At 45.5% G+C, this 18700-nt stretch overlaps 2 protein-coding genes across 7 annotated transcripts in view; one reads left to right on the forward strand and one right to left on the reverse strand.

The window, feature by feature from the left end:
* LOC147011609 (uncharacterized) overlaps positions 1–18700 on the forward strand; it is a 284049-nt gene that overhangs the window by 93863 nt on the left and 171486 nt on the right. The gene's annotated exons all lie outside the window — the stretch shown is intronic.
* Positions 1–18700, reverse strand: part of LOC147011611 (uncharacterized) — a 108224-nt gene that overhangs the window by 24006 nt on the left and 65518 nt on the right. Inside the window, exons 1-2 of one of the 6 annotated variants that reach the window (XR_015051797.1) lie at positions 13800–14046; positions 10681–10773 (exon numbers count right to left, since the gene is read on the reverse strand). The exons of 1 other annotated variant lie outside the window; for it this stretch is intronic. Coding sequence is in view for 1 of the 5 variants with exons in the window: in XM_085857518.1 (XP_085713644.1) it covers positions 13800–13958 (159 nt within the window). In the remaining 4 variants the exon portion in view is untranslated. Of the gene's footprint in view, positions 1–10680; positions 10774–12855; positions 12887–13799; positions 14055–18700 lie in introns of those variants that run through there. 4 more of the 6 variants (XR_015051799.1, XR_015051796.1, XR_015051800.1 and 1 more) reach the window with 4 other exon arrangements.

An 18700-nucleotide genomic window follows, 5' to 3' on the forward strand; every position in this document is an offset into this window, starting at 1 on the left:
GAGCTTCTAGGTGCTATGGTTCGGCTGTGAAAGAGTACAACTATATTATATATATATATATATATATATATATATATATATATATATATATATATATATATATATATATATATATATATATATATATATATATATATATATATATATATATTGTTGCGGCCACGGGTACCGAGACACCAGCTTGTCACTCAGGGAGATTAATCCCCGGTTTTCCTCGGTAGAGCCGGACCTGGGGCCACCGCTCACAATTAACGTTGTGTACGGTGGGTAGTTTTAGAACCACAAACGCCACCCAGTCAACCACGAGATCCAGTGTTCACCGTCTAATTATTCTGTTTAACTGGAGGTCACGTGGTTACCTGAGCAGGGAGCGCACCCTCGGCAAAGCACCAATGTTATCTTGATTATATTCTCATTTGGGCGGCCGAGCATTTTAACCGCCGGTGTGTGCCGACGATTTTTGGTCAAATCTGTGGTAATTACCTCCCAGTCTATCGAGGTTCGGACAATGCTAGACCAATGGAAGGAAAGGACAAACACGGACAGGTTGGAAAGTGACAAATAATTTATCAATAATAAAATAAATAAATAAAAATAACTTATTTTCTGAGGTAAATAAAGAACGAATTTCAAAGCAAAATCAATCAAAATGCCAGGGAAAGAGACAAAGAGCAGATGCTTGTCGGGGGGGTCGACTTACTTACAGTAAACACAGACAAGGGTACCCAACAGATTATTCAGGGGGAGTAGGGGGAAGAATCGTCTCACTCACAAGAAAGTCGTCCGTGAAACGAAAACGTCCTGAAATGCATGCGTGCGTGTCACGTTCCTCGCCAGCACCCAACTTTGCCGTGCACCCTCTTGCGGGGCAGCCTTGAATGCCAGTCGAAGTCTGGAGGGCACCGAGATCGTCCGTCGTGGGTTTAGACCCTGGTGTTGTTGGTAACCGACCTGTGCCTCACTTGTTGGCGGTACTGCTCACACCCACACGCGCACCACACGCTCACTTGCCAAAGCACTGGGAAGGACGAATTGTCTCGTCGGCGCTGGTCAGACACCCGCTTTCTTTTCGCCTCTCTCGCCCTTTGCTTTTTCCTCTCTCCTTTCGCTTTTTCTTTTTCCTCTTTCGCTTTTTCTCCTCATTCTTTTCTCTTCTCTCACTTTTTCCTCACGCTTTTCTCTTGACACTTTTTCTCTCCTAACGCTTTTCTCTCCTCACGCTTTTCTCTTCACACTTTTTATCTCCTCATGCTTTTCTCTTCACACTTTTTCTCTCCTCACGCTTTTCTCTCCTCACGCTTTTCTATTCACACTTTTTAACTCCTCACGCTTTTCTCTCCTCACGCTTTTCTCTCTTCAGAACGTACCTCTCGCTCGTTTGTAAATCTCCGGGCTGCCTCTGCCGGTCAGTCTGCTCCAAGCTCACCCTGCCCCACTGGCGCACGATTACCAGGATGACCCGTGCGCTCTCAAAAAAGGCGGGCGTCGGAGCTCGCAAAAGAAATGTGTGTAAACGTGTCTGTCATAAAGAAAAAAGTTTCCCATAAGAGAGGGGATCTATCCTTTACCCTTCTCAACGCATCACATTTAATATCCCATTAGACATGGGGATGGGGCTAATCTGAACATGCATTTAAGGAAATAACTGTCTGAGGACCTGGATGTGTGGATGCATTCATCAGACTGGATTCTGAAATCTGTAACAACATATTTGTTGATGGGCCAGGGGTCGGGTGAGAAGACCACAAGCAGGGGAAGCTATGTCGGGTTCCCAGCAGAATCCCCGGAATTGCAGGCCGTAGCACACAAATAATTCCATGACGCGGCGGGTCGCTAACCGACCGTGAACGCCAATAACTCAACGATGTGACTTAGGGTCCTCTGTCTAGTTAATTCGGTTACCTAAAAAATAATCACGTGATCTAATTACCGGGGGACAATCCCTCCGTACACCTTGTCCAAACCGGATTACTTTACCGGATCAGATGCAACCGAGTGGCACTACCAAGGACGTACCGGCAAAAAGGAACAGATTGTTGGGAATAAAGTCCCGGCGAGATTAGGACACAGACTATGCTGGATCAATGAAAGAAAAGAAAAGAAAAAACGAGCTGGGAATATTTCTTCATATAATTTATTAACAGGCAGGCGAGGAAAGATATGTGGCACAGTGAATGTTGTTTATTGTTGTCTGTAAGCAGGAATAGGAAGAAATGTGAAAGGTGCGGCAATAATACAAGCAACTTACAAAAGCAGACACAGAGCAGAGTTATCCCGATATAATTCTTTTACAATCTTAACAGGTGCCAGGACACACACACACACACACACACACACACACACACACACACACACACACACACACACACACACACACACACACACACACACACACACACACACACACACACACGATGAAGAGGAGTTAATGAAGAGAAAAAGGAGAGGAGATGAGGATAATGGTCTCTCAATACTTTGCACGATTGCCTGACCGCACCACCAGTACGTTTGGGGGGGATGCTCCACTGGGCGATACCGCCCTGACTGCTGGCACGTCATCTCTTGCTTCGTGGCACTTTGTGCAGCTAGCGTTGGTCCAGAGAATGAGACACAACCGTTAGTCATGAAGGGAGGGACTTGGGTGGAGCCAGCAGTGAGTGGGTGGAGAAAGGCGGAGTCCGAAGAAAGTGGGTGGAGTGGCAGACAGGATCAGGTGGGTAGGTGGAGTCAGCAATGAGGCAGTGAAGAAAGGGCGGAATCAGCAGGCGAGTGGGTGGAGAAGGGCGGGTGGAGAAGGCGAGTTGGAGATCCAGTGCATGAGAGAGAGGACGGACGGCTTCACGATCCGCCTTTTATAAACCCCGTGGTGCAGGGTGGGGGTGCCAACCCAAAGCGGTGTCGTCACCTGAATTTGGCGCTCTGATTGGCCCCTGGCCACTGCGTGGCCCGGCCGTGATGCCCGGAAGGGGCTTCATTCCACTCCCGGCAAGATGGTTCGAAGCTGAAGAATCGTCTCGCTCTGAACTCCATGATATGAATCCCTTTGCACCGAACCCCGTGCCATGCCCTGGCGACCCGTGGTTGGCGCTGGTCAATGTGCCTTCTCTGTGGTGTGCCATGCGGCCTGAGTGATCCGGCAGCATAGCATACCTCTGCCTGGTAGCAGCTGCATCGAGGCGAAGGTGCGGAAGGATGTCTGCCGTCCGTGGGAGACATTTGTGGCTGTCATGGTGAGCGAAGACCGACGGTAAGACATCATTATAACACCATGAGCAGACCCGACAAAGACGTGTGTTATTCCTGCCCCGTTCTGTATTTTGATAAAGTATCACGGCTGTGCGCGAGTTTGCCATTGTACACGTGGTCAGCGCGCGGGTCTGCCCGCCATCGAGCATGCCCCGTAGAGTGCGCACGGGTCCGCCATTGTACACGTGGTCAACACGCGGGTCCGCCCGCCATCGGGCATGCCACGTACAGTGCGCATGGGTCTGCCATTGTACACGTGGTCAGCACGTGGGTCCGCCCATCATCAAGCATCGTGTTCGCAGTTATCAGATACGGTGGGGTGCACGGTGCCACGCCCGATCTGTGCCATGAATTGAAGGAAAGAGCATCGATATAAGTGGATTGAAGAAGAATGCACCACATGCATACTGTATGTTGTTAGAATTTGGTGTGTTAGTTATGCCAATGATGACCTGAACAGTGGGTGGGGGGTCGTCACTGTGGGGCACGTGCTCCATGCAGCACTGGCATTTATTGTTGGCTTATCCTGCTGCCCTTGGTCTTCTGTGAGTATGCATTCTTGCGCGAAGGGCGTTGCTGTGGTTTTTACAGATGGGTGTCCGAGTGTAGCACCTGCTGGCTCAAACAAGGACCCCTTGCTTGGATTTACCTCCAGACTAAAGAAAAAGAGAATAGGAATGAGGTTCAGAGATTTAATCAGACCGAGCTATGAGACTTACACAACACACTGTCCGTTTGACTCACGAGACAAGAAGGAAGGGACTATCTGAACGTACATCAATGAAATAACTGACTGGGGACCACTGTATGTTGGCAGCTATTTGTGTTGGAGGGATGCGGTTTCCAGAACCGCAACACGATATATATATATATACAGATGTTTTGTACAACAGAACTTTCATATGGATACAAATAAACACGACATTATAGTGACCGAAGCTTTTTGTGCTGCACTCTTAAGGGTAAAAATCGCAGCAAGTGAAGAAGGAAGTGAAGGCGTGTGCTTTATACGCAGGTCTCAATAAGGTAGACGCTGATTGGTTCAACCGTAATGATGTCACGGTTAATCCGAACGCCCATTGGTCGGCTCATCATCTTCACCTCGAGCTCCCATTGGCTGGAGCAGAGTTCGCCGATGATTCACGTTTGCAACCACATCCTGGAGAGAGGAGGGAGGGGGGGGGTAGGGGCCTCCCCGAAGGTCCATTCACCATTTGTTACCGAACTTCCCTTGATCTTTCCATGCTGAAAGAGACACAGAGATCGTACAAATTCCTTTTGACGACATGGTATTGGATCGGTGGGAAGGATGAAGGTTGCTTCCAACATACGTAAATGAAACGAGCTCCGACCATGGCTCAATATCTTGAATATATATATATATATATATATATATATATATATATATATATATATATATATATATATATATATATATATATATATATATATGTTGTCGTTGTTCGTCTTTCGGCTGCTCCCGTGAGGGGTCGCCACAGCGGATCATCCGTTATGATTCGCATACTGATTTGGCATAGGTTTTACGCCGGATGCCCTTCCTGACGCAACCCTGGTCGCCTCTTACGACACAGGGATAAGATGTGTGTTATTATATATATATATATATATATATATATATATATATATATATATATATATATATATTGTTACGGCTGTGGAAATTCGCAAACCACCATTCAAGGCCCGTAGGTGAGATAACTCTCAGTACATGTGTAGTTAGCCCCAAACCCGTTGTTGAGAGGTAATTTATGTGATTCCTTCGGGCTGCGACGCTTTGAGATAGCCGTTTTTCTGTTCTATCTTTATTTTGAACCAACCACGTCTCAACCGCCATCACACAGCAACCATCATAACCACCATGCCAGCCATCATCACCAGCTACAACCACGCTCCAACCCTCAGACAACAACAACACCAACAGCCACAACCTTTACCTTCACAACTCAATCCCACAAACATCGCATCACCGTCATTCCCAAACGGCACCATAACCATCAAACCACCACCGATAAACCCTCCACCACCCTCACCTCTCTCCTTCTACGGCCATTCCCGCACCACCTGTGAACAGTGAGCGTCGGGCTGTCTTGGGCTCGTTCAAGATACGCACCGAGCCGTGAGTGCAAATAGCGGCCTTTCCAAGGGAGAATTCAGATCAAGAACGCTACACGCCCACTTCTGATCCGTCCAATTCGCAAGCGCGGAGCGGCTTGGCCCCGCCTCCAGGCGCGTCTGTGTGAAATCGATATATGCAAATTCTAGGATCAGGGGAGGTTCACCCCCACTTTTCCTCCGTCCAATTGGCGAGCGTGGCTCCGCCCCCGAGGTCATCCTGATCCGGAAATTTGCATATTGTTTTCTCCTGCCGGCCTATAAAACGGCGAGCGCAAGGCGAATCGTGGCAGAGTCAGTTTTTGCTTGGAGGGCAGAATGTGGCAGTAGCAGTGTGTGGCGGCAGGACAGAGTGAGTCAAATCATCGGCGTGGCAGAGAGTGGAGTCGGGTGGCGAAGGCATCGAGTTGGGTTCTGGAGTTGGCGGAGAAGAGTTGCGGGAAGAGGCAAAGGAGCTCGGGTCCGAGGCGAGAAGCACAGCGGTCGGCGACGAGGTCGCAGTGTGAGATTGCTCGTCGCAGGACCCAAGCCAGCCAGCCATTCTCCTCCCCCAGGGCATCAACAATTCCCCCTTTCCCCCATGCTGAGATAGTGCAAAAAGGGGGCCCCGTTCCCACCCCACTCCAAACGTCGTGCCAACGAAACCCGCCAAGGAGCACGGAGTCGGGGCACAGCCACGCGGCCACATCTGCGGCTCGTCCGCCAACGCGTCACGAGGACGCGGGTAGGACCCCCTTCAGGTCACGTGCGCATATTGGCCTACAGGCCCGTCTGCCCCCTTGTCTATGAGGGTGGCTTCTTTCCTTTGCTTTTGAGTAAATGTGTGTTGGCGCCGTCTGTAAAGTAGAACTGTATAAGTGTTGCCGTGTGTACGCGTATTCGTTTGTAACTCTGCGTCATTGTTTCTTTTGTTGTAACTGCTATATGTGCATTTTGACTGTTTGGCTGTATATGTGTGCTTTCCGTGTGTCGCGTAATAAATGTGCATTGTGTGAACTGTTTTCCCGTTTCGTTTCGTCTTTTCTTTATTGACCCTCCATCCTGCTTCACATAAAGGGTTCGTAGTGGGCTTAATACGCCCGGTAATTAATCTGAACCGTCCAGGTCGGCGATAACACGCTCGGTTATCCCGATAGCACGGAATGGGCCGCCCAAGCGTCCCGTGTCCAGAGTCGACCTGCGGCGAGGTGCGATCGCCCGGTCGACCATTCGCACAGGTACTTCGGTCGATCGAATTTGGCGAGCGACTCTATCCTGCGCGGGTGGGCAATTGGCACGATCGTGGTGAGGTTAAACCCCCACCGCGACTAGCCCCCGGCGTTAGTCCGAGAGGGTCACGACAGAATTGTCCGTTCCGGTGGTGGAGGCGGCCGCCATTCGAGTCGAGCGTCCGATCGCACGCCGGCGGGCACGAATTCGCAACAATATATACATATATATATATATATATATATATATATATATATATATATATATATATATATATATATATATATATATATATATATATATATATATACAGGGTGTCCCAAAAAAATGTACTCTCTCTTTAAATGATCATAAATGCGTTGTTTATTGACTTAGAAACAAGTTTAATGGTTAAATGTATAAATGGATGTTTACAAATGTTCAAACTAACTACCATCACGTTCCAAATAGCCGATAATGTGGACCAATGGATTAATGTTGGAATGTAACTTTTCCAATTAATTCGCTTCAAAATGCGATGGGTGCTTGATTTTGGGATTCCTGTCTCATGAGCCATTTGTTGTACAGATTTCCGTGGGGATCGGTGGAGGGTTTCCAGCAATTGATTTTCCTTTGCGGGGGTGGTTGATGACCGTCTTCTTTCTGAACGCTCCTTATGAACGTCATGCACAGTTCCATCTGTTTCAAACTTATCTCGGATGCGAGCAATGTTGCATCGCGTTGGTGGATCTTTGTGAAAATGTCTTCTAAATTGTCTTTGCACTTCCATGATGTTTTCATGCTTCCAGTAGCACTTTATGATAAATTTTCTTTCTTCAAAACCGAGTCGTACTTCTGCCATTATTAGGGTCAATTTGATCTGAAAATAAATGAAAAATTCAATGAGTTATGAGGAGCCAAAATGTGAGTACATTTTTGTTGGGACACCCTGTATAGAAACATATATATATATATATATATATATATATATATATATATATATATATATATATATATATATATATATATATATATATATATATATTGTTATAGATTTTCGGCGTGCAGACGACCATTTTAGCCAAATCGCGGTCGCGCGCCCACCGAAGGCCACAATCCAGTCATGGCTTTCTGGACCAACCCCAGAATCCAGCCACGGATGCCTTAACGCATTATAAACTAGTCAATTATTCTGTCCACACGCTACAGGGTCAATCGCCGAATTGTCAATAAACCGAACTATTCGCGCAGACAGAAATACCGAGAGTTTATACCTCGATGGGACCTGTCCGAAAACGAGCCGCTTAAGCGTGCTCGTTCTGTGTGCGAAGCCGAGCGGTTTTAATTCGCCAAATCCCGTCAGACCAGATTATCACGTTTGTCAGCCTTTCTAGCCAGTTAACTTCCCGAGTGCACCGTGGCGGTCAATGGCAGAAAGTGATGCAACGAGCAGGTTGACATTCAACAATGGGGGACATTTATTTGAACAAGCACATAAGCAATCAATAGGGGGATGGGGACATGACACGAGAAAACCCTACAGCCGAGTATAAGAAATGCAAGTATCTACAGGCACTTACACAATTCACTACTTATTGAGACAAGGCCCACAGACTTCCACACAAAACCCAGGGAAAAGAAACGGGCTCATAAGCCTTTAATGTTCTCAGAGCCTGGATGACTCGAAGGCTCTGAGAGGCTGGGCCGGTTACCTGGCCACCCCTTGGTGGTCTTCGCTCGGCGACCCTTGGCGTCTCGGTCCCGTCTGTTACGCTGCCAATGCGCCAGTTTTTATACATACATTCCTCCTTATTTTGTTTTCTGTATCGTTCGTTTCTCAATTTGGAAGCTGAATTGGATTTTACAGGCACTTGTATATTTAAAAGTCGGACAAATCGCCATTTACCGCAGGCTGTTCCGATTAAATTTCATGTTCAAAATCGTTGTTTTGGTCACTCTTCAATTTGGCCTACGAAATCTCAAGGGCCTTGGCCTACGAAGACCTTAATCCGACCCTGGCGGTTCCTCATGTATATGTATATATATATATATATATATATATATATATATATATATATATATATATATATATATATATATATATATATATATATATATATATATATATATATTGTTACAGATTTCAGAATCCGTTCTGATGAATGCATCCACACATCCAGGTCCTCAGACAGTTATTTCCTTAAATGCATGTTCAGATTAGCCCCATCCCCATGTCAAATGGGATTTTAAATGTGATGCATTGAGAACGGTGAAGAACAGATCCCCTCTCTTATGGGAAGTTTTTTTTTCTTTACGACAGATACGTTTACACACATTTCTTTTACGAGCGCTGGCGCCCGTATTTTTCCTCAGCAACGTTTATGCATGTATTTCTTTTGCAAGCACCAACGCCCACCTTTTTTGAGAGTGCACGGGTGGTCATGGTAACCGTGCGCAAGTGGGGCTGGGTGAGCTTTGGGGGACTCTGCGCCGAAGAGACGGGCCGCATATGTAAAAACGAATTGGAGGTTCGTTCTGAGGAGAAGAAAGCGAGAGGGCAAGCGAGCCAAAATGAAAGCGAGAGTTGAAGCTCGCGAGGGAAGAAGCGAGCCAGAGAGGAAGCGTGCAAGCGATGAAGCATGCAAGCCCGCAAGTGAGCAAGCAAGCGTATGGTGCGCGTGTGGGTGTGAGCAGCGCCGACAACGAGTGAGGCATGGATCGGTCACCAACGAGTTAGGCAAAGCAATGATATAGGACACCAGTTGCACGGTTGCTGAAGGTCACCTTTTTGGGAACAAAGGTGAGTACAGCCCTGCGACAGCTTAATGGCAACAGATTCAATCGTAGGCTGTCAATCAGAGCTTCATGTAACTCTGGTCCCTGAAGGTCCCAAAAGGTTTTATAAAGTTATACAGAAATTCCATCTTGTCCAGAGGCTTTGCCTCTTGGTAGAGTATGTCAGGCAGCCTGAAGTTCCTCCAAAGTTATTTCCTTGTCTAGTTGTAGACGTAGGGAAGAAGTCAGGGATTCCACAATCTCATCATCAGTGCTCTTGGCTTGGTAGAGTTCAGAGAAGTAATCCTTGAGTGAAACTCTGATGTCTTTTTGGCAGTGCATATTCTTCCTTCCTTCGTCTTTAGTGAGGCTATCTGCTGACTTGTTTTTTTCCAAACTTCCAGTCCGAAGAACAACTTGGAGGAAGTATCCAAGTGATAGAGGTTTTCCATTCGGAGACGGATTAGAGCTCCCCTGGCCTGCTTTGCATGGAGTCCAGCAAGAAGGACTTTTTTTCTTTGCCAGCAAAAAGTTGGTCCTTTCAGTATTAGAGGCTGAGAAGTTGGATTGCAAAGTTAGTACCTCTGGCAACCAGAGATTGAAGGGCAGAGTCATGTCGAGTTTGATAAGCTCCGTATTGCTGGCAGAAGGATCTTATCTGTGCTTTGGCATTGTCCCACCATTGCACAAGATGGGAAAAGGAGGGTTTACGTTGGAGTAAAGTTCTCCAAAAAACACGAAAGGCATCAAGGAATAAATGACCCTCAAGGAGGCTTCCATTAAAAGTCCAGTCGGCAGCACCCCGGTTACGAATTGGTAGGTGAATGCAAAGTATGACCATATGATGGTCTGAGAAACCATTGGGGACGATACCAGTATGGGTCACAATATTAAAAAAAAAATCATTATTAATATAAAAATGGTCTAACCTTGTGAGGGACAGACAGCCATCAAAACGACACCGCGTGTATTGTCGTGTTGATGGATTACAAGTCCTCCAAATGTCAATAAGGGAGAAGGTTGTCAAAGTCCCAGCCAGGGGCATAATGCTCGCTGGGTGATGCTTTTTCCCATTGCGATCAATGGTAGAATCCATCGTACAGTTAAAATCCCCTCCTAAACAAACAAATCCATTAAAATCGAAGTGTGTGAGGGATGTTTCTAACTGCGTAAAAACACAAGTTCGATCCGTACTGTCACTCGGTGCATAGACATTGAGTAGTGTGTGTTTAAAACCATTAAGAGTGAAGGTGAGTGAGATTAAATATCCTTTAATAATTTCATTAAAAACAACAATGAGATTACAGAGAGAAGGATGTAAATACTGTATATGGCTACCCCAGCTCTGGGACACTCTCAGCTGCTGAAGAACCATCTTCCTTTCATCATTCTCTCCCATTCGCTCATACAGGAGGAGCGACATCTGATTTCCTGTAAGAGTAAAAATTCAATGTGGTTCTTCGATACAAGCTTCTTAACTTCAGCTTTGCATAAATTTGAACGTCCTCCATTAATGTTTAAAGTAGCAATTGAGAAAGCCATAGTGTGGAATTTTGAAAAAGACATCAGTCAATTGGCCGGCTTATGGACGCAGTAGTTTCCTTGCTTTCAAAACCCACTTCCTCAGACGAAACATTTGTGGCTCAGTCATGCCAAACTGCTCAGACTTAAGGAGCAGCCACTTTGCAGAGGTAATAAAACTGTGCATGTCTGGAAAGGAGTCTTGAATTTGAACATGTCTCTTATGGAAGGTGTGCTGTAAAAAAAATTATGATCTCCTGGGGGGGCTCAGTCGGAACACCCTCTGGTTCCTGAAATAAGCCTGGATCGTTCCAGACTTCAGTACTATCACCAGAGGCAAACGACGAGATCCCGTCAGAATCATAGTCTGATTGTTGATGCATACTTGAATCATGCACCACAGGTGGGGCAGGCATTTCTATTTTCTGCTGGGAGGGAGAAAGCCGTTACCGAAGCAGAACACGCATGCTCCTCATCCATAACGTCCGGAGTTGTCTGGAACGCAGATGTCTCAGCCACTATGCTTTTGGTAGAGAGAGGGACCAACATAGGTTCTCTTTCAATGTCGATGATATCAGCAACCACTGAGGTGGTCACAACTATTTATTGGGACACAACACCGCCCTCTTGTTCATGCTCGTGCTCATCCCGTACATGATCAGGAGCACTGTCAACATCCACCGGAGCTAGAACTGCAAATTTGTTTTCCGTTTCCAAAGCAGTGAGAGAGAGCTGGCTGTGTTTACATGAGAGCCGTGTAGTTTGCTCGATGGCGCAAGCTTTTTAGAAACGCTCACAATTACATCATGACCGTTGATGTTAGGACGCTTGTTTCTTCGGGGGTGAATGGTGACAAAATCCTCGTCGTCTACTTGAGATTCTTTAACTTCTGCATTTGTTTTCCAGGGCTGATTATGGGAGGTGTCTGCACGTTCCACCACTCTAGATGTACCACTAGTGCTTGGCTTGGGTTCTGCAGCTCCAGGTGCATCATCAGTGCTTGTTCTGGGCTCCTGGCATTGAGAGTCCTCATTCGGTTCCACACATTGAGACTCACCAAGAGGAAAGTTTGGTTTCAGACACACATTCTTTAAATGTCCATGCTCGCCACAAATAAAGCATGTCATCACTTCAGTGGCAATATAAACTCAGTAGCTATGATTTTTATATTTAAGAGTCACAGCAGTACTAAGTGACCGTGCACCATTCTTCAAAACAATATAACAGTGGCGTTGGAACGACATAAAGTGTCGAACCGAAACGCCAGAACGCAAATGTAATGGGATCATGGAAATCCGTGATACAACCGTCCCAAAATAACTTAAAGCAGAGATAATATCCTCGCTTTTAAAGAAAGGTGGAATATTTGATATAACAATTTTAACAGCAGGTGTGTCCAAAGGACTTACGGAAACAAAAAGATCCGGCGGGCGAGGCAAGCCGGTTTCGACCGTCTGAGCAACGTATCGCTCTTCGGACAAAAACAGCACAACACGTTGATTCATCCTCGACGCTGCGAGAATGTTTCCGAGCCCAATGAGCTGTCCGAAACCCATTAAAACATCATCAACACTGACTCCGTCCGGTGGAAAAACTATGACCCCGTTCTTTGGAGTGAGTTCCTCATACACACTATGATGCAAACGTACATTTGCCATAATGTGAAACAATACAAAGTAAATTGAAGGCTCAAGAAACCAAAAGCAAACCTGCCACAAGCAAAACGAGCAAGTGGAGGAAAACAAAAGATTAATATGAACGAAGTATTTAGCGAAGAAAAAGGCTAAACGTGGAAACACAGCAAGTAGTGAAGCAGGCCCAAAAACCAGGAAGTCCTGAACAGGCCTGCAAAACACTTAATGTGTGTGCTCTCTTTCTCTCTCTTGTCTCAACAAAGAAAGGAAACACAGGAGAAAAACTCACAACCACATGCAAGGACACAAGGGGAGCGAAAAGGGGATAGGAAAAACACCAACAGGACACAGCACTCACAGCTTCACTCACAGAGCCGCCATGATGCCACACCCATGCACAACTCACCAACATGTAACCAGCAGGGAGAGAGAAGGAGAGAGAGAGAGAGAGAGAGAGAGAGAGAGAGAGAGAGAGAGAGAGAGAGAGAGAGAGGAAGAGAGAGAGGAAGAGAGAAGAAGAGAGAAAGAGAGAGGGAGAAAGAGATTGAGGGAGAAAGAGAGTAAGAGAGAGAGAGAGAGAGAGAGAGAGAGAGAGAGAGAGAGAGAGAGAGAGAGAGAGAGAGAGAGAGAGAGAGAGAGAGCAGGAAAGAGAGAGAGAGAGCAGGAAAGAGAGAGAGAGAGAGAGAGAGAGAGCAGGAAAGAGAGAGAGAGAGAGAGAGAGAGCAGGAAAGAGAGAGAGAGAGAGAGAGAGAGAGAGAGAGAGAGAGAGAGAGAGAGAGAGAGAGAGAGAGAGAGAGAGAGAGAGAGCAGGAGAGAGAGAACAGGAAAGAGAGAGCAAGAAAGAGAGAGCAAGAGAGAGAAAGCAAGAGAGAGAGAGAGAGAGAGAGAGAGAGAGAGAGAGAGAGAGAGAGAGAGAGAGAGAGAGAGAGGAGATATGCTGGATATATGGAGACCATTTCCTTTCTCTAAATCACAGTTAAGTCCTGGCAAAGTTGTATCATATATTCAACCTTGTAGACTTGAACCTCATCATCAGATCTTGTTCTTGGACTACCAATAAAACGAGATGCCAAGTGCACAAAACCACAGGAGTTTGCAATGTATGGAAAAAAGAAAAAGTCATTGCTGTCCAAAATAATATTTTTGATCAATCCACCAGAAAAGAGAGGAATATATACTTTCATCCATTGAATGCATTAATCACATCTCCTTATGGTGACGTGAGTCAGGCATAAAGAGTCCACCATCCCACCAATGTGTAAAATGGAAACTGTCTGATAAATTAGCTAATATTAAACCAACCTGTCTCTGTTGGCTGAATGCTCCCACTGCCCTTCCATAAGCCTCCCAGTTCCATCTGTCTGTAACAAGAACAAATTGGATAATGGTTCCGCCCTCTTCCTGAAATCCGTCTCTGTCATAAGGAATCTGGCCTCGGGTTCGACTACAAGTACGTTCCATCCAGCACCCCCCCCCCCTCCACCACTCGTTCACTTCTTCTTTTCAGCCTTCCCAGCCGACCTCAATCCAAGCCTCAAGTGCTGCGGTTAGGGAAGGTACAACAAAACACTGTAAGCTGTTTCCTATACAAGGAGGTTCACATATTCATCAGGATCATCTGCATCCACTTCAGTGCATCCAACTCTGAATAGACTTGCGATAAACTTCTTTGTCCACATATTACATATGAGTAATCCCTGCTCACACCATCACCTGATGTTTGCTATCCCCATTTTTGGTGGAAATTCCATCTGTTGAAATGTTAATGTAGGATTGCATAGTGATGAGGAATTTCAATGTAACCAATGGGTATGTGGAGGCTTTTGTGTGGTTCTTCATCGTAGTGTGCATCGTACCTCCCTCCACACCACCCTCATCCCCAATATGATGTAATAAAACACTGAATGAATACAAGCTATAAAAAGAGCAAATCATCATGCTCACATTTCCAGCATCCTCAATGCAATATGTACAGGTCATGGGAGATATACTGCACCCTCTTATCATAAGTGTGTCAAATGCAATGTCCTGTGCCCTTAAAACTCTACCCTTATAAGGAATTAATTACAGGTGTTGAGTGCAAGAGAGAACGGTGTACATTAAATTAATTACAAACGCTAACGAACACTCGCAAACGTGCTTTCGAGTAATTGCTTCCCTCTCGAACCGGCAGTCTGCTGGACAATGCATCATTCATTCTGCGTACTGGTCTGCACACCCTTTCATTCCCGGCTTCGATGTCATGTATGAATGAATCAGGTACACACACACACACGCACGCACACACACGCACACACGCACACACGCACACACACACACACCGTTTAGCTTTCTGATTAGGCTTGGGGAATTTGTGGGAGGAACTGCTATTTTCATGGGGAGCATTGTGGTACTGATCCCAAAGTTTGTGCAAACACATCAAGAGTTGCTAGGTTCTCAAGAATCCACAACTTGTGGACCAGTATATCACCGGAGCTGCATCTGGAACAGAAAAAATGACTCTCCAATTGAAGGTCCTAATGAGTCAGGTGGGTTTGGGTGAAAAATGCAATACCGACATGCTTAGGGATCCCAACAGCGGCATTGTAATTCTCCAGACTACCTGTGCTTCCAGAAGTTTAGGATCAAAATCCTGAATACAATTGATTTCAACCTTGTAAGAACCCAGGACCATCCCAGAGACCGGGTCCAGTGTCCTCCGTACATTATGGAACACAGTCGAGGCATAAAAATTTCACACACACACACACACAAGTCTGAGATGACTTATGGAATTAATGAAAATTTGGACATTTCTCTGATGTGCAGAATTGCAAGTTGGCAAAAATCTAACCCAAGGGAGAATTATGGGAAACCATTAATTATGGTGTAATTTTCACCCCCCCCCCCAAACTATGTATAAGGACATAACAAGTCCAGACAAGATTACAGAATCATGATAGAAGAATGCTTATGTCTGGCTGCTGCTTCCAATGTCTAACTCATTCCCATCAGCATATGCTCCTTTGGGGGGATCACATGGGTTCATTCTGACCTCTCCCTTTCTCTTCATCCATTTATTTACTTTGTGCTTGTTTTCGTACTTATGGTGCTGTTCATAGTGGTTTAGCTTCTTTTATCTTTATTGCTATTCTTTTTACTCCGCCTGTTCAACTTCCCCCCTGTGCCTTTCAAACAAGACCCCTTGTTATCGGTCCACTTTTACCGCCACACTGCGGAGACCATTGTGTGGGCCGAATAGAACCACGCAGGGCTGGAGAGCTCTCGGGCAACCTTTGTAAGTTGGAAAGCATGAAGCACAAAAAGCCTGGCCCTGCCCTCTCCACGAATCACCCGAACACCGGTTTGGCGCTATAGAAAGAACTCGGTGGCGAACTCGTATAGGTCGCGTGGTCATGCCCCCCATATGTTCGTTTATGTACGTTTCCATGCCTTTCATCACGTGTTCCACCAATTAGCGAGGCACCTGTAATGATATTGTACATTCAAGCAAGAAAATCTGGGTGGTAAACAAAATAAAATGGCGTTTACATGGTTTCCTGTTATTCAGAGGAAGTGAATGGGAGGGTGAAACTGCAAAGGATCAAAATTCAACAATGTGTAGAAGATGACAAACTAGCATTTTGATGAAGGACGAGCTTTAAATTATCCAACGACTTGGTTGATGGACTTCTTGATACAAAATCCAAGGCTCATGGAGGGCTTCATACAGAAATCACATTCAGGACCAGTACAGGAGCAGACATCAGGGATACTTTTTGACGGGAATTAGAGGGATACGAGTCGACAACGGATGAACACGTACGGTATATGGGATTCAGATGGGAACCCAAGTTTACAGGTTTATCCCGATTCAAAGTGTCAACGTGTCAAAATCAGAAACGCATAGCAAGTGGTAATTTAATTTTCAACACAGTCAGGCTTGAATAACTCATTTTCCGCACGACATTCTTGAGGATTATCTCTCATGATCTCAGCTTTACAATCTCCTCTCATTGTGAAATGCTCCAGATAATATATCTCAGTGAAACTTTATATCTTCACGCTTCCCTTTTAAATCATTATACCTCGGCTTTTCCGCTTAAAAACTTCATTCTTTCTTTTTTTTTAAACTTGATACCCTCATACTAACCTCAAAATGTTATACGTTCTTTGTTTTCAAATCTTTATACCTTCACTCTTCCCGATCAAGCATTTCTACCTTCACTCTTCCCTTTTAGATAAAAAAACCTTTGCTTCTCTTTTGTGAAAACCACCTTTTATACAGCATGGCCAATCAATTTAACAAATACTTTGCTTTGGGTTCATCTACTTAGCGTTCCCATCTTACGACTTATCTCACAATGCTGATATCTCCAAGTTCCAATCCCATATAATGTACTGTGCTGATTTGTCCTTGTGATGTGTACTAGCTCCTCCATGAGTCTTCAATAACTTTCTGTTTTTTAAACTGCTGAATGTATCCAGGGAATTTACTTAGTCATTTAATGTGACTGCTTTACTATACATTCACTGTGTCTTGCTTTGCCATGTCTTGTCTCCAACAACCTCATCTCAGATCATCAATGTAGATTCAGACCAGGTCACTCTACCTTGGACATGCTGCTTCTACTCTCCCAATCATGGATGGAAGCCCTCAATATCAGACATGATATCAGGACCGTCTCCCTGGACATATCTCGAGCTTTTGATACAGTCTGGCATCCTGCCTTGCTCTCCAAACTGTCTGCTTATGGAATCCAAGGCCAACTCCACTCTTGGATTCCTGACTCCCTCCACTCTCGTAACCAATGTGTGGCTCTCAACGGAATGCTTTCATCTCCTCTCCCTGTCAAGGTTGGAGTACCCCAAGGCAGTGTTCTTGGCCCCATATTATTCCTAATCTTCATCCATGATCTCACTGACTCTGGGAAATTATCTTTATCACTTTGCTGATTACTCCACTCTCTGCCGTGACATCCCTCATCCTTCTGACAGACAGACAGCAGCCTCTTCCCTCTCTTCAGACCTTGACAAAATTTCAAACTGGTCAAACACTTGGAAACATGCCTTTCAATCCTGAGATCTCGATCTATATCAATACATCTGAAAAGACCGTACCAAAATCCCTCCCATCCACCTTCTCAACAACCCTCTTGAAGAACTTTAGTCACTCAAACTCTTGGGTCTCACTCCCAGCCATGATCTTTCTTGGGCAAGCCCCATTTCAAAGTTGGCCTCCCAAACAAGATGCCGACTGGGCATCCTCCATCATACAAAGTCCTTCATTAGCACACCTGAGCTCCTATCCACCTACAAAGCTTTCATCCACAGCTTGATCAACTACTGCTCTTCCCTCTGGGATGGTGTCCCTGTCTCACACCTTGCTCAGCTTGACGCTGAGGAAACCAAGACTTCAAGATCATTGGAATCTTTCGTGATGAAGCTAAGTCTATGTGGGCCTATCACCGACATGTATGCAAAATACTTGTCGATATTACAAGAAGAACTGTTCAATGATATTTTTATACTCACAATCAATGCTTTCAATGGCGACACAAAAAGGATTGCATCAGATCAACATGGATGCATCCATACAGTACTGAGAAATGTGCTCAACTGGATACATCACTTCCTGCTTGCTGTTCTCAATTAAACACAATTCCCAGGCAAAGAAGGTACAGTTAGAACTGTAGTATATGAGAGTTTTACTCTCATAAAGTATATGAGAGTTTTACTCTCATATACTGTAGTTGGTTGGAATACCGGGCGTAGTGGCGTGCGCCTGCAATCCGGCTACTCGGAGGCTTGGGTTGGAGGATCGCTTGAGGACGGGAGCTCTGCGCTGGGCCGTGCTATGAGAGGGTGTAGGGCAGCCTGGAATCATGGCGAAACCCAATCCTTATCCCTGTGTCGTAAGAGGCGACCAGGGTTGCGTCAGGAAGGGCATCCGGTGTAAAACCTGTGCCAAATCAGTATGCGGATCATAATGGATGATCCGCTGTGGCGACCCCTAACGGGAGCAGCCGAAAGGCGAACAACATACTGTGGTTGGTTAGAGTTATAATTATCGTAGTCCACAGAGAATAACTATAGTAAAGGGATGATATTTTTCCATTTAAATGGCCAGGAGGGAGCTCTAACTCACAAAGTGCATAAATCATTTGTATAAAAGGGCAGAACAGAACTTCTAATTTATTATATGGAACACACGTTCTCTACAG

This window comes from Eptatretus burgeri, chromosome 15 (genome assembly GCF_056783735.1).
Source record: "Eptatretus burgeri isolate ZD-2024b chromosome 15, Ebu_testis_v1, whole genome shotgun sequence".
NCBI lineage: Eukaryota > Metazoa > Chordata > Myxini > Myxiniformes > Myxinidae > Eptatretus > Eptatretus burgeri.